The following is a 26693-nucleotide window of genomic DNA, read 5'->3' as shown; positions in this document are numbered from 1 at the left end:
AGCACACTAACCAGGGATAAAGGACCAGAGAGAGAGAGAGAGAGTGGGTTTTATTTTGCTTCTGTTAGGACTGTGCTACTGTATTCAAGGGAATTGCTTTACAGATCACAGCCTTGTATTTGTTAGATACTGTGTTTGTAATTAAATTGGCTTAATAATTGATGTTCATTAATTATGGTGACGTAGTGCTGCCACACACATATTTTTTCCCCCCACTCGATTAATGTCTTATTTAGATGTTATGTCGTTCAAACAATATCTTTTTCTCGTTAAATCAATATATTCAATATATCAATATATATATATATATTTTTTTTATTCATAAATTATGTGTTGTGTGCGTTAAAAATTTTCTGGATTTATGATTTAATATAAATGTGTTATTAAAAGTGGTAATCAAATGAAAGCATGAAACATCAGTTGAATTAATCTATTAAAATGTAATCAAATGAAAATTCTACAGTTCTCTTTTTTTGCCAACTAATTTAAATGAAAACAAAGTAATAGTAAAGTAAAATAATAATGTATTTCTGTCACAATTTCTTCAAGTTAAACCAAACTTTTATTTTGATGGGTTGTTGTGAAGTTTCTGTGTGTATGAATGCTATGAGGATAGCTAAGGACTCTCAGCATATATAGTAATAATATATAAACAATAAAATAGAATATTTTTGTCAGGTGCTCTCACTCTCATAATACATTTGAGCAAATATCAATTAGTATTTATTATTATTATTAGTATCAGTATTTTGTTTATGCAAATAATTGTTAATAGTTGTTTGTTAAAGGGAACCCCCATGGATTTTAGCTTGTGAAGATATTTCTCCAAATTGGTTCATTAGAGATAATTGCTGAATAACGTCCTTGAGTAATTAGTCTTCATTGATATTTGTTGTCACACTTTCTTAATGTCTGTTTTGTGTAATTGAAAGTGAAAGATTTTCTGGTTTCATTATGTGAATGGAGACTTTATCTGATGATTTCTGGGATAAAGAGAGGAAACGACACATGAAACAAATCTGGATTTGTCATGGTAGTGACATCAAATATCTGAAATATATTCAGATTTTTGTCTGAGCCACATGTAAACTAGAAATCCACAAGCTGAAGATCATTCCTGCGTGGTTACTGTCTGCCAAATGGTCTTATTACTTTTGGATGGACAGAAACTTTTGTTCTGGTGTTGTAGTTCTTGGCCAGAAAAAGCTAATGTGCAAAAACTGTACCTTCTAATAGAGGGATCAAATCTTATACTCAACTTTTCCTTTCTTTTTGCCCAGACAATTGTTTTTATGTACACCTCATTCTCGTTCCTCTTCACGTCTTCCCATAACTCCCCTCCTCCTGTATTTCCCTTAGGTCAGGAATCTGAGTTGAATAACTCTGTCTGAGTTTTTGCCTTAATTATTTCATGATATTTTGATAACAAACCAGGATGATGGATAACCTGCTGAAAGTGACAGTGCTGATTGTGTGTGCGCAGGTTCTGCTGTATGATAAAGGCAGTGATAAATGCATTTAACGAATAGTTGGTCAGACGACTAAATGAGTCAAAAGACAGTCAGAAACGAAGGAAAAATGAAACCATGTTGAAGTAGACATCAATATAACAAAACAACATAAAAACATACAGAGAAGCAGCCAATCAACAATAACTCAAATGAAGAAAATCTCAAAGAGGCCATGCCATTAAATCTATCATTTTATTCTGTATTTCTGAGTCCACTTATGGTTTGCATTTCTTCGGTACATTTCTGATTCATGCACATGCTTGTCTCACAACAGACTGTTTATCATATTGACTGTGTTACTGTAATCAGACTTTTTAAATATCCCCATGCAACAATATTTTTTTGAGAGAAAACAAGACAGAATTCTTACATTTTCACATAGAAAAAGTTGATTCATTGACTCTCAAGTGAATCTGAGGATGAAAACAAGACTAGGTCACATTTCAAATCAATCAATCAATCGATAAAAATAATACATTTGCTCAAAGAAAATGAGGCCTTAGGACAGTTTTTTTTTTATGCTCTGTAACATTATTTTCATGACAATTGAGCACATTTAACCTTAATTCTCATTACTTTAATGCATCCAGATGTTATGATTGATTGATTGATTAATCAATCTATTTATGTAGTTCTGTAATTCGATTTACTGTATTAGATGAGACAATGTCACAATACAATGGTCAAAAATAGGCTTCATTTTCTTAATGTTCTTTCAGTGTATTTATATTTATTTATTTTAAGATGAAATGTGACCTGGACAAGTGAGCTTTATATGCGTGTTCTTTTGTGTGCTTATACACTAAGGTATAATGTGTTTATGGTCTCTTTTTTGTCCTTTTTAGGCATTCTTTGTTGTACCAAAAACAGCTCTGTGTTCCATGGAAATAAAAACAGCATTTGGATTTGGAACAACATGAAAGTGAGTAAAAATTGCATTAATATTTCTTCGCAAACTGTTCCTTTAATCTCTGTAGTAACTTTCAAACTATCTTGTGTTTCTACATATATGAAGTTTTGTGAGATTCACCCAGTAACTGAACAGATTTCTTAGTGCTTCTACATAATCTTGATACTCATCATAGCCACCAGGGGGCATTAGAAGAAAAGCATTTTGGTTAAAGAAAACAGTTGCCAATAAATTGCACTTGCACCTTTTCAGTGTGTATTTCTTTTAGTTAAAGACACTTGAGATCCCTGTGGGCTGCTGATAGATCTGAATCCAATCTGGACAGGTACTGAGTTCATCACACGTCCAAGCCAGGGAATAGTGTAGCTTGTGTAGTGTTGAAAATACCTGACAGAAGAGAAGCTGCATGAATTTAATTGACCTGCTACAGAAACAGACTATCTGTTCTGTAAATGCTGTTTTTGAATATCAAAAGGCTTATATAAATTAGACGAGATTCTGATTATGTCACCTGCATGTTGATTGTCAGTCACTTTTAAGGAGGTAGATGTAGTGTTGAGTCTTATGAAAATGGCCTACTGGGAGAACAAAAAAAGAGGTTACATAACCTTCCTTTCAATCAAATTACATTTTTAAATTAATAGTTGAACCAAACAAGAAAATTCAGTCAATTTTTACCCTCATGAACGGACTGAAATGTTGTGTTGTTGATAATTTTCCCATTCTTTACAACAAGATTTTGCATTATAGATCTTCAGATCAAGATTATTAGTAGATAACAACTTAATTTCAGTCTTTTTCTCACATCAAGCTGTGGTCTGACTTCAGAAGACTTGGACTATAGAGTTTTTTTTAGACAGATGTTGTCGCTTAAATGTTTTTAAATCATAAACAGCTCTCTGCCCCATGGGAATAAAAACACCATATGGGAACAGCATAACAGATTCTTAAAGTAATACTAAAAAAAAACTGGCCCTTAGGTCAATGTCTCTTTAAACCTGCAGTAAAGCGAATCTTATGATAACATGTCCAGGTCTCATTTTACACCAGAAAAGAAAAAAAAAAATGCTGAAAGAAAATGAAGCTTTAGGACTATCAAGGTTTGTTTTTGACAATATTTTTATGTTGCCGTGATATCATTCCATCAAAAATTATTAAACAGAACTTAGATTATTGGACCAAGTCTATTGACATTAGTTAATAAAAGTCTTACATCAGAAGTAGTTCCTGCAAGTTTTAAACATGCTATTATAGAGCCCCTCTTGAAAAGACCTAACTTGGATACGAATGTTTTATCAGATTATCGGCCCATTTCAAAATAATTATTTTATCTAAATTTTTAGAAAATGTTGTTTTAAATCAAGTAGAGGCATTTCTAGTTCAAAATGACCTTTTCAGTTAATATCAGTCAACTTTACTCCAAATCTGCATCATTGATTTGTGGAGTTCCCCAAGGTTCAATTCTTGGGCCAATCCTGTTCATGCTGTATATGTTACCCATGGGTTCTATTTTTCAAAGGCAATTTTTTTTTAATTTTTAAAGTTTCTTTTCATTGTTTTGCTAATGATAGTCAGGTGTACCTACCTTTATAAAAGGCTAAATTACGTCACCTGCTTTCAGATTGAGTGGCATTCACTACACAGAGCCATGGTTCACTGACAATCAGGCAATATTGTGTTCATAATCGCATTGGATTTCGAACGCGATATCGCCTAGCTTGTCAGTGAACTATGGCTCTGTGTAGTGAATGCCACTCAATCTGAAAGCAGGTGATGGAGATTTACTACTAATCAGCAGGTGCTTGAGGCGTCTTCTTCTTGCTTTATGGCGGATCGCAGACTTATAAGTGCATTACCGCCACCTATCTCTCAAGTGGACCATTGACACTCCTAATTGAGATTGTAGATAGAGTCTCAATGGACCATTTGAGAGATAAGTGGCGTTAATGCACTTATAAGTCCGCGATCCAACATAAAGCAAGCAAGAAGAAGAATACGCCTGAACACGCATAGGAGGAGTTTTAGCCGTGATTCCCATCCACTAACATTATAAGAGTGATAGATTGCAACGGTTTGAATTAAAAATCTTGGTTTGTGTTCTACTGAAGAAACAAAGTCACCTACATCTTGGATGCCCTGGGGGTAAGCAGATGAACATCAAATTTTCATTCCTTTTTGTGTAAATTTATCTCTTTTAATTTGGTGGGTTGTGGGGGTGTTCTCTTGTTATTTTGTTTTGTTCTTTTTTTCAAATATCTCATTTAAGTTTTTTTTATACTGTGCATCAGAATATATTTAACTCATGAAATATGATTAAAACTGCCCTTTTACTCCTGTTAGGATAACTTCAAACAGAACTAAGCAGTGACCTTGAAATTTAGGAAACTGTAGGTTGACCTAGACAAGTTTTGTGAGATTCACCCAGTAACAGATTTCTATGTGCTTTTACAATATCTCATTACTTCTGATGGCTACCAGAGTACAATTAAAGAAAAGTTAATGTAATTAAGTTACAATTAATTGCATTTGTACAGTCTGCTTGTATTTTTAAGTTACACTGTCTTAATATTTGGGTTCCCCATGGGCTGCTGACAGATATATAAATGTGCACATACAAAGACAATAAGACAATAAAATTCCTTCAGGCTACGTCCACATGAAGCCAGAACTTTCCCTATCCGATTTTTTTCCCCCTCGTCTCAAGAAATATCTGCGACACAAAACGATGTAGTATACATGCCAGACCAGTATGTGGCACTGTATTTCTGTCACAGAGATACACTAAAAACGGAGAAGAAGACTTGGACTATGCGCAAAAACCTTGCACGTGGTATACAAACGAACATGGAACAATACTTTAATTAATCTGCGTTAATGCTAGTTCATAAAAAGACAATTGTTCAGTGTTTGTTCATGTTTTTGGGCTGATGACATCATCATTTCAGAAAATATACGGATTCGCTGTCCACATGAAAACGCAAGGGTGACATTTTCAGCTTTATCCACTCTGGGACCCGGTTTCAAAAAAATATTGGTTTTACTCTCCCAAAATACCGGATCCGTGTGGACGAAACGCCTATACGTTACAAAATGTATGCATATACAGCTAGACACGTCTCCATGTGGACGGGGCCTCAGTCTCTGTTGTAATAGATAAACAAACTTGTATTTCTATTACATTTTATTCCCATTAGCTATGATGGTAACTGTAGCACCAGTTGTTTTGTTGCTTTTGACCGTCTTCCTGTTGTTGATCTCTTGCAGCAGCACACAAGTTCTTGGCAGAAGCCCCACCCTGTTTGGCAGAGGGGTGTGTTCACCCATTGTCCCCTCCTCCATTGTCACCTTCGGTATTCTCATCCGTGTTTTACATCCTCGTCCTCCACAGAGCAGCTTGGCGTAAGCTGACCTGAAGTCTCTATTGAGTGTGGCGTAAAGTACTGGGTTTAGGGCAGAGTTTGCATATCCTAGCCAAAGCACCACAGACTGCACAGTTTGCGGCGGGTTATCTTCGTTGCTTATCCCCATTATCATAAAAAAAGTGAAATACGGGAACCAGCACACCACGAAAGCACCAAGCACCACTGCAAGCGTCACCATGGCTTTGTGTTCACGCAGGGTGAGCATCATCACTCCTGGTGAAGACGAAGAACACCGTCTCGTAGAAATGATCCGTTTCGCCTGCGTCCTTGCGATGCAAAAAACTCTGTGGTAGCTCCAGCACATGGCCACCAGGGGGAGATAAAACGTCACAAAGGCATCGACCACTGCGTACGTTGGATTTAACTCAAACCGGCAATCTCGTGCAGGGTCGCCCTGGCGAATATTTTGCACGCTTAAGTCTCTTGTATTCCAGCCTAGGTGGATAGGTACAAATGAAACGGCCACCGAAACCAGCCAGATTATCGCTAAAACCGCACCAACTCTCCACGGAAGCACTAGCATTGGATAACGCAATGGGGCAGTGACCGCAAAGTAGCGATCTAAGCTGATAGCGAAGAGATTAAGTATGGAGGCAGTGCATAACATGACATCCAGGGAGATGTAGATGTTGCAGAAGTGCGCCCCCAGTGGCCAATCGCCTGTAACTTGGTAAAGGGTGGAAAACGGCAGCACGAGAGCGCCCAGTAGAAAGTCTGTAATCGCTAGAGAGACAATGAAGCAGTTGGTGACATTACGTAGGCTTCTGGTCGTGTACACAGCAAGACAAACCAAAATATTTCCACTGACAGTGAAGAGGATAAGAACAGAGAGCGTCACAGCTAATGCTATCTGAGATGTCATATTCTGTGTTTGTGTGATGTATTTATGGGTTTATCGGTAAAAAACACCATGAGTGTGGGTGTGTTTATGTCTGTTTTTCATATTTTCTGGTTGTGTCAATGTTCCTGTAGCTCAATAATGCCAAAATGCAAAGCAATTTTTGTTGTTTGAGATGTTAAAATGCAATGCAATGTAAAGTTGTGTGATTTTCTGAATGCAGGTGTGTGTGAAAATCTTATTTTCTGTTTGTGTGAACATTCCTGTAGCTCAAGGTTGTGTGTTTAATTTCTGGCAATGCACATGGTTGCATCAGCTAAATGGATCAATTAAAAATGCAATGCAATTTTTGTAGTTCAAGATGTTCAAAATGCTATGCAGTTTTTGTGTTTAGATTATTGTCTGGTTGTGTCAGTGTTCCTGTAGCTCAACAACATCAAGGTTGTGCATTTTTAATCCAGGCAACCCACCTCGCATCTGCTAAATGTATTAATGCAAAATCCAGTGCAGTTTTTGAATGTAAAGATCCATGATTTTCTTGTTTTATCGGAAGGGGAAACACAGGATTGCAGGTTTGTTTATCTATGTTGATCGTTTTTTTTGTTTTTTTTTGGCCATGTGAATGTTCCTGTAGCTCAACAATGCCAAAGCTGTTCCAGGCAATGTGCATACTTGCATCTTCCAAATGCATCAATGCAAAATGCAATGCAGTTTTTGTAGGTCAAGATGTTTAGTAAGGTCTATTCCCAACGGTCTCCTTCCACACTGCAGGGTATGTCCTCCTCCTCCTCCATTGATCCATCTGTTCATCCATCCACCTTCCTTCCGTCTCTATTGTTGTTAGACTGAAGTGTGTCGGCCTCTGCTGGTCATAGTGAGGTACTACATTTTTTTTTTCTCCTCTTTCTCTTGTTTAAAATAGAACAGAGATGCATTTAGATAAGAGGTTGTCAACCTTTGCCAAACCAATATAAAAATGCTAGATTATTTTGAGTAATAATATAATAATAATATATAAAATTGATAGACACCATTGCATTATGTTAAGCCAGTGTTGACCTCTGCAATTACTGGTTCCATTATATCTCTGTTTTGTGTGAAAGAGAAATATGTTTTATGCTTTATATTTGGGGTCAGTATTTTTTTCCTCAATGTCACATAGCTTGTTTAATCTGTAAGTGAAGTCAAATGTTTCAAGTGAACCACAAAATCCACTGGTCAAGTGAACTGAACTGTCAGAGAGAGAAATGATTTAAAGCAAGGATCTCTGTAGATTAAGACATATTGCAATAGTGATAATACATCAAGGTATCTTTCTAGACATATGCTCATGTTGCAGTTTAAAAGGTTTCTTTTGAAAGAAAGAAAGAAAATTATTTTATTAATCAAGGATGCATTAAAGTCACAGTCAAGGATTTTAAATTATTTATTTCAAAGTTATTATTTCAAAGTAAATAAGTTCTTTTGAACTTTATATTCATCAGTAAATCCTGAAAAATTGTATCAGGGTTTCTACAAAAATATGAAGCAGCAAAACTGTTTTTAACATTGGCAAGTATAATATTTTTTTTCTTGAGCAGCAAATCCGCATATTAGAATGGTTTCTGAAGGATTATGTGACACTGAAGACTGGAGTAATGATGCTGAAAATTCAGCTTTGAACACAGGAATAAATTACTTTTTATAATATATTCAAATTGTAAGCACTTGTTTTAAAATAATATAAAGCAGTATTACTGTTTTAAAGTATTTTTGAGCAAATAAATGCAGCCTTGTAGAGCAGAAGAAAAAACATTAAAAAATACCAAACTTTTGAACAGAAATGTACTTGATCCTTTACATTTCACATACAAACACAATCATATCATTAAGGAAAGAAAAATTCTTCCATAACACATAACTCAAAGGGAACAACAAATATGACACCACTTGAAATAATGCAGAAAAAAAATAAAAACATTCTACAATGAGGCAGAATTTTGCATGAATCATTTATAGAGATGATTTGAATTTTTTATTTTTATTTTTTTTTGATTTAAGGTTTTGTTTGGATCGTTTGTAGAGTTTGGCTGTTGCTCTTTTCACGTTTTTTTTTTTTTTTTATGTGCCATTTTTGCAATGTTGCGGAACTATTCCATATTCTTTAGATTATTGTTTTTATCTGCCTGCATTCTCTGGAGGACTTTGGAGCCTAATCGGAGGAGTTTACTCTGTGGCCTTACTGTGAATATTCACCGCTTTGGGACTGTTGTAGTCCTGGGACCATATTTATCAAGCTTCTCAAAGTGCCATTTCAGTCTCAAGTGCTGAGAATTCATTAAATTTACTCCTACTTTCAAACTTCAAATTTAAAAAAATTCTCAAATTTCTTAAAGCTAAGAATCACTCTTACTCTCCCAAATATTTAAGACAGCACGAGAGGTCTCTCAGGTGGTTAAAAAAGTTACGGACTGCAGCTTTAAAATAAATCTATAAAACAAATTTTAGAAAGACATTTTGAAATATATAGAATATTCTTTTGGTGCTTTAGATCAGGTTTCAACTTTCTTCTATTGCATTCTGATTCTGCACACACACAACACATGCAGGTTTCTTAAGATGCACAGATGTGTGCATGAGTGAAATTGTAAGATGAGGGAGATTGTGTGTGTTTATTTGGCTGCAAGATGATGATGTTAAAGACATAATTGTAGAGTAACGAAAAGCTCTCAGAGACCCACACAACACTGTGTGTGTGTGTAAGACGGTAGGCTGAAAGGGAAAACAATGCTCTAACACTCATATTAGTGTAGCACAACATATGAGACATTATGATAAAAGCTATAGTGGAGATAATGTCATATTTGCACACATTAGCTTTGTTCATTGTTCAAAGAAAACAGACACTCTTTTTTTGTCCTTTTAGAGTGAGATGAGACGAGTGAGATGATTCTTGATGTTTTTCCTTAATAAAATGGCCTTATGTCCACTGCCTTGAGCTTTATCCATGGTCTGTGTGTGAGAGAGAAATTAATATCCATTGCCTTTGAAGAGCTCTGTCAACTGCGTCATTGCTATGCAGTATGTTTTCATGTCTTCATCATAAGATCTTAGCATACAGTGCATAAAATATTAAGCTCACAATTTCTGTAGATAAAAATCATATTGGTTCAGCTTCTTTTATCTCAGTATAATAATGAAGGCAATATAGAGTGAATTTGAAATCATTTCGATGCTTTAATTAGACTAGATATTCATTTCTGTCATGTCTGGCTGCTGTGCTGACATCTAACATGAAAGCTACCAATTTATTCAGGAATCTGCTTTTTTTCTCTTCTCTAATTTTTATTTATTTATTTATTTTAACAAAATGTGTTCTTGGGAATGTTGTTTTTAACAGGTTATCAATTTTTCAACTTATGTGTCTTTTTCCTGCATCCTCCATGTATTATATCATTGTGTCTTTGGTAAGCTTTACACTTTACAATAAGGTGTCATTTGTTAACATTAGCTAATGCAGTAGTTAAACTAACAACGAGCAATATATATACTACCGGTCAAAAGTTTGGGATCAGAATGATTTTGAATGTTTTTTACAGGAGTTTCTTATGCTTATCAAGGCTGTATTTATTTGATCAAAAATACAGGAAAAAAAAATTATATTGTGAAATTTTATTATGATGTAAAATACATTTTTTTCTATTTTTATATACATTAAAATCTAAGTAAAGATAGTAATATTGTAAAATATTATTCCAATAAATGTTTGTATTTTGTAGGATTTATGATTTTATTGTTGTCATATTATATTTCTATTTTATTTTATTTGATGGAAAATTTTGTGTTGATTTATATTTTTTTGGAACCTGTGATACTTTTTTCAGGATTCTTTGATGAATAAAAAGTTAAAAAGAAGAGCATTCAATTTAATATATATATATATAATCAATAAATCTAATTTGTTAAATAATATTATGCATTTTAACTAATATTACTTGCACAGCTAGCCATATTTTTTCAAACTTTTTAACAGAATACATTTTTTGTTTCACAATGAACTGATTTATGCTGCATCTGAAGCAATGTGAATACAAATTTTTAAATATTTTTTGAGAAGAGAAATCTGACCTTTTCATTTATGTATGACTGACAGATATGCATCACCTTAAAATTATTAGTTTATGTTAAAGCTGTATTATCCAAAATGGATGGAAATTCTATATGCAATTCAAATACATAAATCATTAATATATTTCTTGAGTGTAGTAATTAGAGCGATACCCATCTCTGTAGTTCAATATTATCTGTCTTATTCAACTATTAGCTTTGTCTTAAATGTTACTCCTAAAATGCCTTCTCCTAAAAAAAACAAATAAAGGTCCAAATGAGTCAATAGTAAGAAAAAAGAGATATAAAATGAATTTGGAGAGCAGGTCATATCAGAAATAATTCATACTGAGATCTCTGACTTTTGATTGCAGATTTTGGGTTCTCTGCACAGTTTGAGACATCATTGAAATTCTTCTGAAACACTAGAAATTACTGAAGTCTTTTCTGGAGACTTCAGCAAAAATCTCCACTGAATGTAATTGCTTTCTAAAATATATAACTGACATATTCAATGTCTCGCTTATGATCTGTCTTTATAGATCTCTGTTCTCCTGTCCATGTTCTTTCATTATTTCTCAGATAGATAAACCAGGTTCACATTGTTCTCTCTTATAAAAGTAGATCTAATTTAATGATTAAGAAACATACGGACTGTATTTTTTTATGACTTAATGACAAACTTTAACTCTTTGTTTACTGTCTTCAGGATCACCTGTCTCTCAGTGAGTTGACTGCAGCTCATTGAGATGCACATTTCCCCTCTGTTGTTGCTAGAAACCATCTCCATAACCACGTTAAACTTTAAACAGATTCTGAAATATTGAACATTTCCTCCGGCAATTACTGGTATGTCAGCGTGGCACATCTGCCTTCTGACTAACCCTCTTCATTTAACAGCATTTTCAGTCTTTTTTTTTTTTTGTCTTTTCTTCTTCTTCCTCACAATCAATTAAAACTTTTACATTTTCTTAAGAAAGTGTTAATGCCATTTGCATGTTTGCACAATGTTAAATTGTTTTGAATGATATTTTTGTTTTTGATGATATTTGTGGTTTTTATGTTTTTTGTTGTTGGTAGGTGTTTGTTTTTTTTTGTTTTTTTTAATTTAAATTATTTTTTATTTTTTTTCACCAAAGAAATGATGCAATTAAAATTTTTACATTGTCTGAAGAAATAGCTGGACTGGTGTTAAAAATTCAGCCCATCTGGCTCACACAGTCCCCCATATGGAGTTATGGCAATTTAAATAAATTATTATTAATAAATAAAGGACGAAAACAAATACCAATAGATAGTAGTCTATTACAAATAATAATAGACTGCAAATGCATTTACCAATATTAATATTCCATTATATTGCTCATAAATACTGAATTAATATTTTACTTAAAGTTTATTAGAACTATTAAATTCTCCTTTGTAGTTGCCCTAATGAAAAGCTGCTATAATTCATTTAAAAGGGATAGTTCACCCAAAAATGAAAATCACCCCATAATTTACTCATCCTCAATCTATCCTAGATGCAAAGATGCAAATCTTAACATGTTGCTAGGGTGTTTTGGGTAGTTTTCTTTTCTGATTCTTTTTAATTTTGTCATGCATCAGGTTAAGATCACATTTCTGAGCCCTTAGAAAAGTAACATTACACTTCTCAAAAACAAATTAAAGTGCTGTGAAAATAAATCCAGTTTTATGTAGTGCAAGCCAATTGAAATTAAACCCAGTACGTTTTTTTTTTTTTTTTTTTTTTTATTATTATCTTGCTTGTTTAGCTGATATTTTGATGGTTTCATATTGCTGTGTGTTTAAGTGGCTGCTCTGTTCATTTATTGACTTGTAAACACATTTGTCAGTGTTCATCCTCATTCTTCAAGCTGTCAGGACGTCTATGAGGAATACAGTCCTCCGTCTTTTGATTGCTTCTGACAAGCATGGTCGTCATGGGTGTTGGGTTGCTAGGAGACCATGTCCTTTTAAACACTGAGATGATTTGTTTGTTATTTTGGAAGTAGCTGAAGAGGTACGATGTGAAGAGGACACGCGTTTCATCTTAGGATTCCTTTGACACACAAATAGTCTGCATTGATCTCTCTTAAATCAAACAGATTCACTTCTTTAAGCATCTATTGCAGAAATCCGGCTCTCACGAGCACAAACACAGCCGGAGATGCAGACGAAAGGCAAAAGCTCAGGCTCAAAAGGAGATCAGGTCTGTCTAGACAGATCAACAGCCACAAACTTCTAATGAGTCTAAAACACAGTAAATCCAGGACATCTACTGATTCCTTCAACAACAGAGTTTCACAAAATTCCCACATTTTGATGCATTTACATCTATTTTTCTCTTGACTTCCTATATAAATGTATTTATGAGGCATTTTCATGCACTATAAGCAGCTGTCAGGATTCATCCACTCAGCAGCAGCGTTTTAACGTTATTCTAGTTTGCATTCTCACAGACAAACAACATCGAGCATGTAGTTTTAGTGTTTTAATGAGATGTATGTAAAATACAGTGGTGCAGTAGCAGCGTAACTTACCTTGGTCGACCTTCATTCTTCTGTTACTCTTGCCCTTCTATCTCTCTCTCTCTACACACACACATAACTCAACACTTCTTCAGTCAGCCAATCAAATTGTCAAATGCCTTCCTCTCTCTCTCTCTTCTGCTTTTGTGTTACAGGTTGAATGTAAGAGGGATGAACCTTGACTCTGCGTGTGTATCGAGTGATTTTCTTAAACAACAGAAGTGCTATTTACTGACAAAAGAAAGCAGATACGCAAAGAATATCTCTTTAATTTCTTTAAGGATTTTTTTTTTTAAACCTAACCCAAACACTCTTCAAGAAAACTTGGTGGATTTTTAGAATTAAGAAGAACATTTAAAAAGTAAATATGCATTATATTGTTGTAATTTATTTTAAAATATATTTGAATTATTTATTTTTTTAAACATATTTCAAATAATACTTTTATTTACATTAAACTGAACAGTGTAAAATATATATTTAAAAAAATGTTATCAAAATTAAAAATTACATTAACATTCATTAAACTGATTGCAATTCAGGTTTAATATAGTTAACTAATTCTAAAAACATACCAAAATAAAACTAGTAACAAACAAACAAAAACAAAATAGCTACTGAAAATAAACTAACAATGACTTAAACTTACGTTTTTTCAGACAAGAAAGAAGTGGAGAGTAACTGCTCTGGCTTGATAAGATCATCAGTTGTGGTGATGGCTGACTGAGAGCAGGTGTTGAACAGAAGGGATGCTGGGAAATGTAGTACCCAGCTGGCGACTGAGGATAGTGAATGGACTGGTGTCTGGGGATTGTGACACCTATACTGTAAGTAGAAGTATTTTGAACAATCGCTGAATGAGTCCTATAAGACAGCTGACATTTCATACAGTCTATGTAATTTTGTTTTACAGAGTGTTTATTAACTTCTCCAGTTTATTAAAACAGTTCTAGAAATGGCATCAGACAGAACCAGATTCATAGTCAAATGCAAACATGGCCACGCAGATATTCAAATAACTCTATTGTAAAAATACCTTTTGAAAGATCTTTAATAAGCTGCTTGGTATTTTCAGAAGGTCAGAGTCTGATGAAGGATATTCAAACGACTGAACTTCAGCAAGACTCTAGTGACTGTTAACATGGGATACTGTGCAATACACCTAGCATATTCACACACACCTCATATATTCACACCCACCCACCCACACAATAATACTACAGTAATTCATATAGTAATAAAGTATTGTATTTACAATACAAATATTTATTTGAAATAATTTTTAAATTTAATGATTTAATGTGGAAAAACATACTTAAAATTCTCTTTCTCTCTTATATATATATATATAGAGAGAGAGAGAGAGAGAGAGAGAGAGAGAGAAATAAGTCTCGTATGCTTACCAAGCCCACAGTTATTTGCTCAGAAAATACAGTAAAAACAGAACTATTGTGAAATATGCTTACAATTTAATTTACAATAGTACTGGGAATGAGAAGAATATACACAGATTATATAATATAGTCTATATAGTCTATATAATATATTTATATGAATACAAAATTATCCAAAATTACCCCAAGAGCACAGTGACGACTCATCCAAGAGGTCACAAAAGACCCCACAACAACATCCAAAGAACTGCAGGCCTCACTTGCCTCAGTTAAGGTCAGTGTTCATGACTCCACCATAAGAAAGAGACTGAGCAAAAATGGTCTGCATGGCAGAGTTCAAGACGAAAACTGCTGCTGAGCAAAAAGAACATAAAGGCTCATCTCAGTTTTGACAGAAAACATCTTGAAGATCCCCAAGACTTTTGGGAAAATACTCTGTGGACTGACGAGACAACAGTTGAACTTTTTGGAAGGTGTGTGTCCCATTACAGTACGTCTGGCGTAAAAGTAACACAGCATTTCATGGAATGATAATAATGCATATAGTAAAATATGGTGGTGGTGGTGTGATGGTCTGGGGCTGTTTTGCTGCTTCAGGACCTGGAAGACTTGCTGTGATAAATGGAACCATGAATTCAGCTGTTTACCAAAAAATCCTGAAGGAGAATATCTGGCCATCTGCTTATGACCTCAAGCTGAATCGAACTTGGGTTCTGCAGCAGGACAATGATCCAAAACACACCAGCAAGTCCAGCTCTGAATGGCTGAAGAAATCAAAATGAAGACTTTGGAGTGGCCTTGTCAAAGTCCTGACCTGAATCCTATTGAGATGCTGTGGCATGACCTTAAAAAGGCGGTTCATGCTCGAAAACCCTCTAATGTGGCTGAATTACAACAATTCTGCATAGATGAGTGGACCAAAATTCCTCCACAATGCTGTAACAGACTCTTTGCAAGTTATCGCAAACGCTTGATTGCAGTTGTTGCTGCTAGGGGTGGCCCAATCAGTTATTAGGTTTAGGGGGCAAACACTTATTCACACAGGGCCATGTAGTTTTGGATTTTGTTTTCCCTTTATAATAAAAACCGTTATTTAAAAACTGCATGTTGTGTTCACTTTTAAATTTGTTTGATGATCTGAAACATTAAAGTGTGACAAACATCCAAATACAATAAGAAATCAGGAAGGGGGCCAACACTTTTTCACACCACTGTACATACATACATACTTTTGTATAATTATGTATTTTGCATTTCTGTGGGAAAATCACATTAAGAAAACATAAAGGGGACCATTTAATGACCTCCAGCAGTTTTTAACATTGAACCTGCGACATTCACATTTATAAATTCTGGTATTCATTGACGATTCCCCATATGGAAGTTTACATTTTCTGAACATAACAGTATTCTGAGCAGTTGCTAGGGTGCTCTGGATGGTTGCTAGGTGGTTGTTTTCTGGTCAAGAAAAGAATCCACCCTCAAGTCTCTTTAATAATCTTGTCTTTAATTCTTACTTCCTCAGTGTACATCTATGTTTTTTTTTTTTTTTAACCTTTTTTTGGTCAAATTCATAAGTATGATCATATCTACTCAATAAACTGCATAATTAAGATGCGTATCATCTCTAAGTTAGTGTTTGCGGTGTCCTCTGTTGGTTACAGTCGGTATTGCACCTGAAGATTGACATTATTTTGGTGGTTTATGACTACAGAGCAGCCTGTTTGTGGGTTTGTATAAACCTGCTCATATTAAGTCTTATATCTCATATTGAGTCTGAGACCCAAAACATACATGATCTCAAGATTTTAATCAATAAAAGTCATTGAAACATGCTTTAGTCATCGTGCTGAAGTTCTGCTGTCAGCCAGTTAAATGTGGAGGCCAAAAGAGGAAGAGGAAGAAGCAGATAGTCAGACATAGAGGAGGAGGAGCACTTATTCCTCTGGTTATTTCTCACACCCTCACCCAAAAACAGTCAGTGTAGGGCATAAGAAAGGAACTGAGATACTCTGAAAGAGAAAATACAAACAGATATAGCCATAGGAGAGCATTTTATAGTCCAACTAATGGCTCCTTGGACAAAAACTGTCTCTCAAAGATATGGAGTTGGTGAGTTTTGCTGGTTTGTGTGTGTGTGTGTGTGTGTGCACGTGATTCACCTGTGTATTTTAAATTTTTTCTGTGAAGTTGTGTGTTTATATTCCTGGTGGCCTTCGCAACGGGTGTATATAGTTGTTTGATTCAGTTCCTATATCTCAGGATGTGGGCAGGGACCGATCAGTCAAGCAGCCCAACAGTCACTGGACTAAACAGATTGCAGCATTTTATCATTTTGCACTTGTTTTGCTTTGAAAATCTTCAGTTTTCAGTTTTATGTCTCTATGACGATGCCATTAATGCAATACTCATATAGTGCAAAAACAAACTGTTACCTGAAGACAATGACAGCTTCTTACTTAGCTCTGCTTATTTGCTTCTTTTGGTTAACATCGGTTTATTAAAGTCAAAAATATCATTTAATGCAACTGAATCAACCTGAAATAACTTCATATGGGGACTTCGGCACATTTTCACTTTTTACAGTGCAGCGGAGTCGCTTCTTTAGCCTGTTTGCTGAATAAATGTGCTATAAGGTTGTCAGCATTTAATAACACAAGAGGTGTTTTTAGAGGAGACCTGTGTGAATTAAATACACAAGTGAGATCTCTTTATTACCTTAGTTGTTTCTCCTAGATAGCAGTGAGAAGAGACCAGGAATCTCCTCTAGAGACTTACTAATATCTTAAAATGATTTCATATTTGCTAAGGATACCAATGTTTAAGATCAAAAGTCAGAGATCTCCATATGAATATAACTATTGCTGCTATCATTCATTTTATAGCTCTTACTGTAGGACATATATGACTCCTTTATGCCAGGGTTATTATAGTTAATTAAAACATTAAATATATGTTTACAATATAATATAAACATTAAATGAGATAAAATAGTACATCTTAAGCTTATTTTAAGTTAGCAACAAATCTAATTTTCTTTTAGTTTATGTACTAAAATAACTAAAACTAAAACTGAAATAAAACTTAATAAACCATATAGACGTGTTTAAAAAATTAAAATAATCTAAGTAAACTAAAACCATAATAATAATTTCTGTTGCTTGAAATAAAATAAACTTAATTTTTTTTTAAAAAAAGAACAAAGCAACATATCTCATTTTATTTTAAAGTTGATGATTGTTAATAAAAACCATATAGACATGTTTAAAAAATAATAATAAAGACAAAAAATACAATAAAACTCGTTCAAATTACTTAAAGGAGAAAAAGTATCTCAGTGATACTAAAATAACACTGATTTGTGTTATTTTATGAATAAGGGAAACATTTGAGACAATGTTGATCCTTAAATTAAATGCGTGTGAGAACTCCATTAAGTTTTTCAGCTGTGACCAAATAGCAACCTTTGGGAAGTAACATTTCATGCAATTCCCATTGAAATCTCTTTTAATTAAGAGAAGCTAATAGTCTAGCTCATATGGGAAGTGTCCAGCAGTACAAGTTTGAAATGGTGAAACTGATCAGAGTAATGTTATTAAGAGTTATCTGTGAATGTAGGATTCACAGCGTTGGGGTTATTTTTGTGTGTTCGGTCTTGAAAACGCAAAAGCGGCTTGACTTCTGATTGTAGGCATGCGTAGTCAGCAGGTTTGTAGCTCACAGCGTGTTTGTTGGAAGAAATAAAGCTAATGCACATGCTAAAACTTATTAGGAACTTGAAATAAAAGCTGTCTGATCATGTAAATGCATATTGACTGATTTTGAATGTTATTTCAATTGTAAACATGCTGATGGCGGTGTGTATCTGTGTGTCCTGTGTTGTACAGGAAGCTGCTCTGAGAGGAAGTAGGCCAACGAACTCGTACTTGCAGAAATGAATTGTGTGTGTCTGTGTGTGCGTGTGTGTAATATAATGTTCTCCATCTCTGCATATGCACTTTAACTTTCAGTGTCATTGATGCTGGCTAAAGTATTAAAGTTCAGCGTGTGTGTCGTCCTGCTGCTTTTCTGCTCCAGACATGAATCACAGGACTCTTTTGAAGTAGTTGAGGGCAGATATCGTTTGATGTCTTTTTGAAAGCATTAAATGATCTCTTTCTGCTGTTTGCTAAACATCACTTGAAAAATAAATCCAAACTGTGTCATGGGATAATCTCTTTCAGTTTCATGCAATTGATATTTTCTTTCTTTTTTCTGAAGTTAAGTGGAATTTTGTCGCCAAAGCGGAGAAGCAGTTGTCCCTGGCTATCGGGGACACGGTGCACATACAGGAGTCATGTGAAGGTGAGGGATATTGCATTTACTTTTGCATTTATGCATTAGGTAATGGCTTTTATACACAGCAATGCACATTGCATTTGATCAGTTCATGCATTCCCTGAGAATCAAACCCATGACCTTGGTGTTGCTTGCACCATGTTCCAACAAAAAATAAATAAATAAATAAAATTCCTGTGCAAATATCTAAACATTTTCAACCCCCCTGCTGTATCCAAAACTGGGTATAGCTTCTGTGTTTGGGGTCAAATTGACCCAAGTTGGTTTACATGCAATTAGCCAAAAAAAAAAAAAAAAAAAAAAACCTGACACTATGAAAACCACTAAAGATTCATATAAAAACAGAAAAACTCTTCTCTTTTTTGAATGTGGATCTAAACTACTGTAGATAGAGCTAGAAGAAACAATTATTTTTTTCTGTGACATTTTGGCACAGAGCGGCCCACCACACCATAAACCCAACAGGACATTAGAGCAATTTTATCACCACAACATAAAAGTATAACACAATACATAAATAAAAATGCTATTTTTATTTTTATTATTATTATTATCATTAATGAATGACTGTCATACTTCTTTACATTATAATCTGTCTTTCCTGGTGTATATGGCAAACTGTAAATAATTTTAAAGAATTTTTACACATCTCTTTTACATAGAGGGCTAGTTTAATAAAACTAAAGTTAAATGCCTACCATAAAATCAGTCCATATGACACAATGTTCTGCTCTTCTCTTGAAGACTTTGATTGTAGTGCAGAATGTGGACTGTTTTTTTTTTTTTTTTTTTTTTTTTTTTTTTATGAAGGTAAATTACATCAAAGAGATTTGCATACACAGGGTAATATTTGTGGAAGTGTACATAAGACTGTAAGCGTGAATAAAAACTGCATGTGCAAGAGAAGCTTTTTAAATGTGTAAATCACGTTTCAAGCATAAGAAAAAATGATTTGCAGCATTTTACTGTTACTCGTAAGTGTAATTCATGTATTGTGAAACTGCAGCTTCATGCTAACAAAAATAAATATGATCTGCATGCTTCTAACTTCCATTTTTCCACGCTTACACTTTTGGCACGTTTTTTTCGCCAAAAGATGGTAAAAAGCACTGCAAGCCTGTGAACGGTAATTTGCAAGCGAAAAAAAAAAAAGTTTAAACGGATTGACTGCATAGAACCAATCTGTATTAGTGATGTTCGGTTCTTGAACGAATCGTTCTTTTGAGCCGGTTCTCAGGAAGTAACCGGTCGAGCTGGTTCACAAATCAAACTGAATCGAACTTTAGTTCCTGGTTGATGACGCAGTACGCACAGCCGGAGTAGCATGTCCAACTCAAAAAGAACCGATCGTGCCGGTTCAACCAACTGTCGAAGTTTGCCGAGGATTACCGAGGACTCAACAAGAACAGAATGAGCCATGGCTAAGTTGTTTTTTTTATTTATTCTTTCACTGTATGTGTACTGTATGTTGAAAGTACTATTCCGGCAGCAAGAACGATCCTGAACTAAATGAAGATGAATGTCTTGGCGTATGATGTTTTTATTGAACCAATCAGATAAGAGTAAATGGAGAGTCAGCGAGAGGCTGATTTGATTGGCTATAAGAAGAAGGTGGACCCGCCCTTCCCCTCACACTTGTAGAACTCAGTTAGTGAGAAAATCGTGCCAAAATTGTAAGCTCAGAGAAAAGAAAGACGGAGCTGTACATATTGGTTTATTTCGGGAACTTTTTGCCCCACATGCACAACAAGTCATTTAGACATTTGCAACAGTTTGTTTTTTTACACATACAGATTGGTTCTATGCAGTCATTCCATTTTGCAGTTCTTTAAACTGTTGTTTTTGCTTGCAAATCACTGTTCACTGTTTTTTCACTGCAAAAAAAAAAAAAAAAAAATGGAAGTCAGAAGCATGCAGATCATATTTATTTTGCTTTAGCATGGAGCTGCAGTTTCACAATACTTGAATTGCACTTACGAGTAACAGTAAAATGCTGCAAATCATTTTTTTCTTATGCTTGAAACATGATTTACACCTTTACAAAGTATGCATGAAAATGTAATTTATGCTTACATATTTTTTCTTTAAAAAAATAAAAAAAGCGGGGAAGTCGTAGCCTAGTGGTTAGAGAGTTTGACTCCTAACCCAAAGGTTGTGGGTTTGAGTCTCGGGTCAGCAATACCACGACTGAGGTACCCTTGAGCAAGACACCAAACCCCCAACTGCTCCCCGGGTGCCGCAGCATAAATGGCTGCCCACTGCTCTGGGTGTATGTGTGTGTGTGTGTGTGTGTGTGTGTGTTCACTGCTGTGTGTGTGTGCACTTTGGATGGGTTAAATGCAGAGCACAAATTCTGAGTATGGGTCACCATACTTGGCTGTATGTCACTTCACTTTCACTTTCACTTTTTCAGTCTTATGTACAATTCCACAAATATACCCTGCGTATGCAAATCTTTTTGACGCCATTTTACCTTCATAGGTTTTATTGTGCTTTTCAGTTGCTTGACATCTCCTGTCATTTTATAGAATAAAGTTCAAATTTTGGAAAAGAGTATACAAAATTTATGATGGTGAAAAATACAGTAAACAGTAATACTGTGAAATATATAAAGTTACAATTTAAAATAGCTGGTTTATATGCAAATAGTAAAAGAATATGTATTCCTGTGATCAAAGCTTTCCACAAAAATATTAAGAAGCAAAAACAGTTTTCAGTATTGATAATAAAAAGAACCATTATTAATAATCAATTACAAATAATAATTGATAATAATTAAGCAGCAAATCAACATATTAGAATGATTTCTGAAGGATCAACACTAAAGACTCAAGTTATGATGCAGAAAATTCAGCTTTGATCACGGAAATAAATTAAATTTAAACATTAAACCATTAAAACATTGACATTATCTTTAATAGAAAAATATCACTTTCTTAATCACGGCACTTGAAAGGGAAAGTCTTCAGATTTACAGTGTTCCGGAGCAAGACTGAGAATGATATTTTATAGTTTTTTGAAACATTTTCTTGACACGTGAAATTACGGAAGAGTAGGCTACCTACAAACATTGTTAGGCTATGTCTGCTGAAAACTGCTTGGTTACAATGTTTATCCTACATTGTGGCAAATAACGTAAATGACATTAATATCTGAGGAATTCGAAAAGGCCAGTATTTGCACCCCTGCAAATTATGTCTTTTTTTTTTTTTTTTTTTTTTTTTTTTTATTTATTTTTATCGTAAACAGTTGGCAAATATTGCTGAATCATCTCTCTATTCAGCTGCTTACATCTTACCTTAGCTCGCATTTAAAGTCCCCATGAAATCAAATTTGACTTTATATACTTTACTAGCGCACATTGCTAGTCTTGATGTAAACAATTAATCTGTGCAAGTTAATCCACTAAATATAATTGTTTGTCTTCGTAATCTTTAATCAAAATCTGAACATTTACTTTCGCTCTGGAATGGCATTCCTTTTCTGATGACATCAGTTTGACACACCCCTCCAGCCATTAGATTGCTATGAGTGAGAGACAGAGAGGAGGAGCACAAACATAAAACCACGCCCTCTATTCAATATTCCGTTTCAGCTGGAAATACGTCACTACACTGAATTAAAGTCGGCAGCAACTTCCGGTTCACGCGGACTTTAAATGCAGTGCAGCTCAGTATTTGTACAGTAAATCCCGCCTTCTGCAATTTTATTTGCTATTTCAAACATTTTGCCATTGACGAGGGCTTTTGAGCCGCTGCACTGAGCCAAAGCACGCTAAATTAATTAGAATGTTTGATTCGAGTGGGCTGCTCGGGCAATTCGTCTGGGCCGATGGCGGGATATAGCAAGGCTACGTACAATTACTATAATTCATTCTTTATATTTACGCAATGGGTCGGCCCACATTGTACAGCGGCCCACCGGGAAAACTCCCGGTGCTCCAGATGGCCAGTCCGCCACTGCATGAACTCATTGAATTTTTATACATTTTTCAGAAAACAATTCTTGATATCTTAAAGTCATCTTGTTTAGCAAGTAAATGTCTTGATTTAAGAACATTTTGATATTCGTACTGTAAAACAAAACAAAAACACTAAGTAAGAAAATTTTTTTTTTAAATGCTGTTTGAGCAACAGAAATATTCTCCTAAATTGCCTGAAATCTAAACCAGTCTGTTATTGTTTCAGGATGGTTTAAAGGTTACGTGATCAAGGACAAAGAGAAAAAAGTGAGTAAATGGCTTTTGGTTTTTGGTGTCTGTACAAGAGCAGAATGTTTTTTTTTCCTGAATATCTGACCTGAAGTTCCTCTCCCACCTGTTTGCTGATTTACTTTGTTCCCTATTTAAGGAGCATTTCCTGCAAGCTTTATAGAATTAAAGGAAGTCATCGTCGAAAAAAGAGGGTGAGTTTCTGTTCATCCATCAGTCCATCCATCCGTCAATCCATCCATCCTCTGACCCTCTCTCTGTTTCCTTCTGCAGAGATGAGGAGATCATAACGTCTGCTGAGATGCCGCTGGTGAAGGAGGTGACCACCACACTGAGAGAATGGGGCAGCATTTGGAAACAGCTCTATGTGGTGAGACGTTTAGATGTGAGTGGGATACTGTACTACGCTCTTAAAAATAAAGGTTCTTTATTGGCATCTGTGGTTCCATGAAGAACCTTGGAATCTTTCCATTCCACAAAAGGTTCTTTAGATTTTAAAAATGTTCTTCACACTGAGAAATAAATAGTTATTTTATGAAGTGCTTACTGAAAGGTTTGTTGGGGAACCAAAAGTGGATAAAAACTCTTTTTGGAACCTTTATTTTTAAGAGTGTAGTGATATTACTTTTGCAATATGCCTACTGTGCTCAGTATGGGAGTTTTCTGAATTGCATGGCCTGACAGAATGTGCATTGTAGAGCATGAAGCACATGCAGTACGTGACATACTATATCCCACAAATGACCTTTCATTCTCAGTGTGAAGTGACAACAAGGACGATGTTTAAAGTCAAAATGAAATCAGAAGTGACAAAGTTTACTTCCTGGTCTTATTGTGAACCATTCCTCAGAACAAAATGTTTGTTTTTTTGAAAACTTAAAATTTATATAAAATTTATAGCATATATATATATATATATATATATATATATATATATATATATATATATATATATATATATATATATATATATATATATATATATTAGGGCTGGGTAAAAAATATCGATATCTTGATATTAATCGATTCTCTTTTTTACGGAACAATATCGATTCTTAAATCCCAAGGATGGATAAGTGTAGCCTGTTTTCAGTTAACTTAATGGACGGAACATTGAAGGGCACTTCCCATCCAATAAATCGCAATAATCATTGTGCTTTGGTGCTTTTAATATGAAACAAAGTCTCAGGTTTCAATTTAAGTCCATTGTATTGCAGTATTCAAACAATAAATGCCGTTTTAGCACTGTTTAACCTGGAGTGACAGATCGCTGTAGCACCTCAATTCAACACGCTGCAGCAGCGCGTGAACTTATTATCTCCTCCACATTAATACCAGTTTCAGCACAAAATAAACACGACTAAACATCCGAAGGTAAGTTAAAAGAAAGAGTACAACTTTACAATCTGTATACTGTCTCGTGTTATCGCTCAATCAGTTTTTCAGCCGTGCAAATACGTCAATATTGTAAACAATGTCACATAACGTCACATTTGAAACAAACATATTCGGTAACCATGAACTCATTAGTCAGGTAGAAAAATAAACTGTAAAGAGGGGTATTTTGCTAAATATATGCACCATATAAAATGTATTCATTATAATATTTACTGTTCTTATGTTTAATTTATGTTTGCATAATCCATTATTTTTTTTATGACAGCCACCATTAAAATTTTTATATTAAAAAAAAAAAAAAAAAACTAATCGAAGTAGAAATATTATAATGTAATTGTAGCTTTATTATTTTAAAAACTAATTTTAACAGTTGTTACAGCTAAAAAATACAGTAGGTCAGTTTTAACCTTCAATATTACAGTAATGTAGTACCAAAGGACTCTCATGTATATTTTACAGCATTAGTTGAGAGTTTTTTTCTTTGAGAAAATATGACAAGTACTGTACCTGATAGGCTATATATCCTAAATAATCGATACTGAATCGAATCGAATCGAATTGGAACGGAATCGAATCGAAAGCTTGTGAATGAGAATTGAATCAAATTGTGAAATTTATGTCAAAACCCAGGCCTAATATATATATATATGAAATGTTTAAATCTTAAATTAATAGCATAAATCTGTGAATTATACATACTGTTGTATAAAGTCTTGCAAGTAAAACATCCACAATAAAAACTTTATAATAATATTAAATGTGCATGACCTGAACTTCTGATCAATCAGTGCTAGTCTTTTTTTCCATCAGTCCAGTAAGAAGGAGCGTTTCAGTCAGGTGCAGCGGCTGATGTGGGATCTGATGGAGTGGCGTTCACAGCTCCTGTCCGGGACGCTGCCGAGTGACGAGTTCAAGGAGCTCAATAAGAAAGTCACCTCAAAGATTGACTACGGAAATAAGTACGTATTTCAAGTGTCTGTTCCACTTGAGTCCGTGTCTGTGTGTACTTTTTACTATGGTAATATAAAGCATGCATACATTCATATCCTAATTCTTAGTATATGAATGTAATCATACAGTACTATGGTATTATCATCTGATATCATCATTGTACCAACACACATCTGATAAAGCAGAGAATAATATGATCCAGTCAGCTGGTGTAATTCCTCTGCAGAACTTCAGTGATTTGCTCTGTTGTTAATGGATTAGTTAATTTGTACATTAACATTAAGGAATTAATTAACAAACCTGAAGGGGATAAAAATGTCTTTCTGACACCTGAACGTTAATGAATTACTGAGGAAAAACTCCCTCACCATTAGTCATGGATTCAGATCTATTTCTTGGTCACTTGATTACAAGTTACTTACTGTTTTCTCAAGATAATGATTTATATATCCAATATTGGTGTCTTCAGTGTAAACATTTGGGAAAGAAAATACTTACAGTGCTTTTGATGTCATTTTGTTTTTGTTGTTGTATTTTCTTGTGCTGTTTCTTGTTATTAGTTTATTTATTCTTATTTCATTACTGAATGTTTAATTGTCTTCGACAAGCTTGAGAACTTAAATTAGCTGGACTAGTATTAGTTTTTGTTGTGATATGAAATTAATATAGAGAATTGTGAAATTTCTAAAATTATCTAACACTTTAGGCATTGTAACAACCTTAGTTCCTGCAAAAATTATTTTTATTTTGATATATATTGTTTGTCATAAAATAAAATTACTTATATCGTAATGTAAGATTTTGCCTATTGACATTATACAAATATTTGATACAAATACAAACATTTCAATATTTTGAATATACTATCCCAGGGTTATGATCGTTAACTAAATACTTAAAACATTTTGTTGAAATAAAACTGAAATTAAATAAGATACAGATGAAAAATGTAAAACTAAGGGACTAACTAGTGCTAAAATAAAGCACTAAATTTATTCCCTGAAAATAAGAACAAACTATAATTTAAACTAAATCTGCAATACAAATAAATTTGTAATATTTTAAAAACAACAACAACAACAAAAAAAAAAAACAATTAAAATT

The 26693-nt window shown here is 34.2% G+C and overlaps 2 protein-coding genes and 1 long non-coding RNA gene across 4 annotated transcripts in view; 1 reads left to right on the top strand and 2 right to left on the bottom strand.

Moving 5' to 3' along the window:
* Positions 1–1683: 1683 nt before the first annotated feature.
* Positions 1684–4106, bottom strand: LOC122147587. Its single transcript, XR_006161684.1, has 3 exons — positions 4007–4106; positions 2933–2999; positions 1684–2808 (listed from the first exon to the last, which is right to left on the bottom strand). It is a non-coding gene; the product is annotated as an uncharacterized LOC122147587 (long non-coding RNA).
* A 1387-nt stretch (positions 4107–5493) lies between these two features.
* On the bottom strand, positions 5494–7534 carry LOC109061684 (histamine H2 receptor-like). Its single transcript, XM_019078780.2, has one exon. The coding sequence runs from the start codon at positions 6703–6705 to the stop codon at positions 5596–5598; it is 1110 nt and encodes a 369-aa protein (XP_018934325.2). The 5' UTR covers positions 6706–7534; the 3' UTR covers positions 5494–5595.
* A 9094-nt stretch (positions 7535–16628) lies between these two features.
* LOC109101972 (dedicator of cytokinesis protein 2) overlaps positions 16629–26693 on the top strand; it is a 92836-nt gene continuing 82771 nt past the window's right edge. Inside the window, exons 1-6 of one of the 2 annotated variants that reach the window (XM_042769863.1) lie at positions 16629–16804; positions 18953–19036; positions 23218–23258; positions 23379–23434; positions 23514–23610; positions 25449–25597. In XM_042769863.1, the coding sequence (XP_042625797.1) occupies positions 16762–16804; positions 18953–19036; positions 23218–23258; positions 23379–23434; positions 23514–23610; positions 25449–25597 (470 nt within the window). In that variant the 5' untranslated portion in view covers positions 16629–16761. Of the gene's footprint in view, positions 16805–18952; positions 19037–23217; positions 23259–23378; positions 23435–23513; positions 23626–25448; positions 25598–26693 lie in introns of both variants that reach the window. The other variant, XM_042769862.1, reaches the window with a different exon arrangement.

This window comes from Cyprinus carpio, chromosome A14, assembly GCF_018340385.1.
Source record: "Cyprinus carpio isolate SPL01 chromosome A14, ASM1834038v1, whole genome shotgun sequence".
Lineage (NCBI taxonomy): Eukaryota > Metazoa > Chordata > Actinopteri > Cypriniformes > Cyprinidae > Cyprinus > Cyprinus carpio.
Note: the sequence above shows the minus strand (reverse complement) of the source record. Positions and strands in the feature narration are given on the sequence as shown.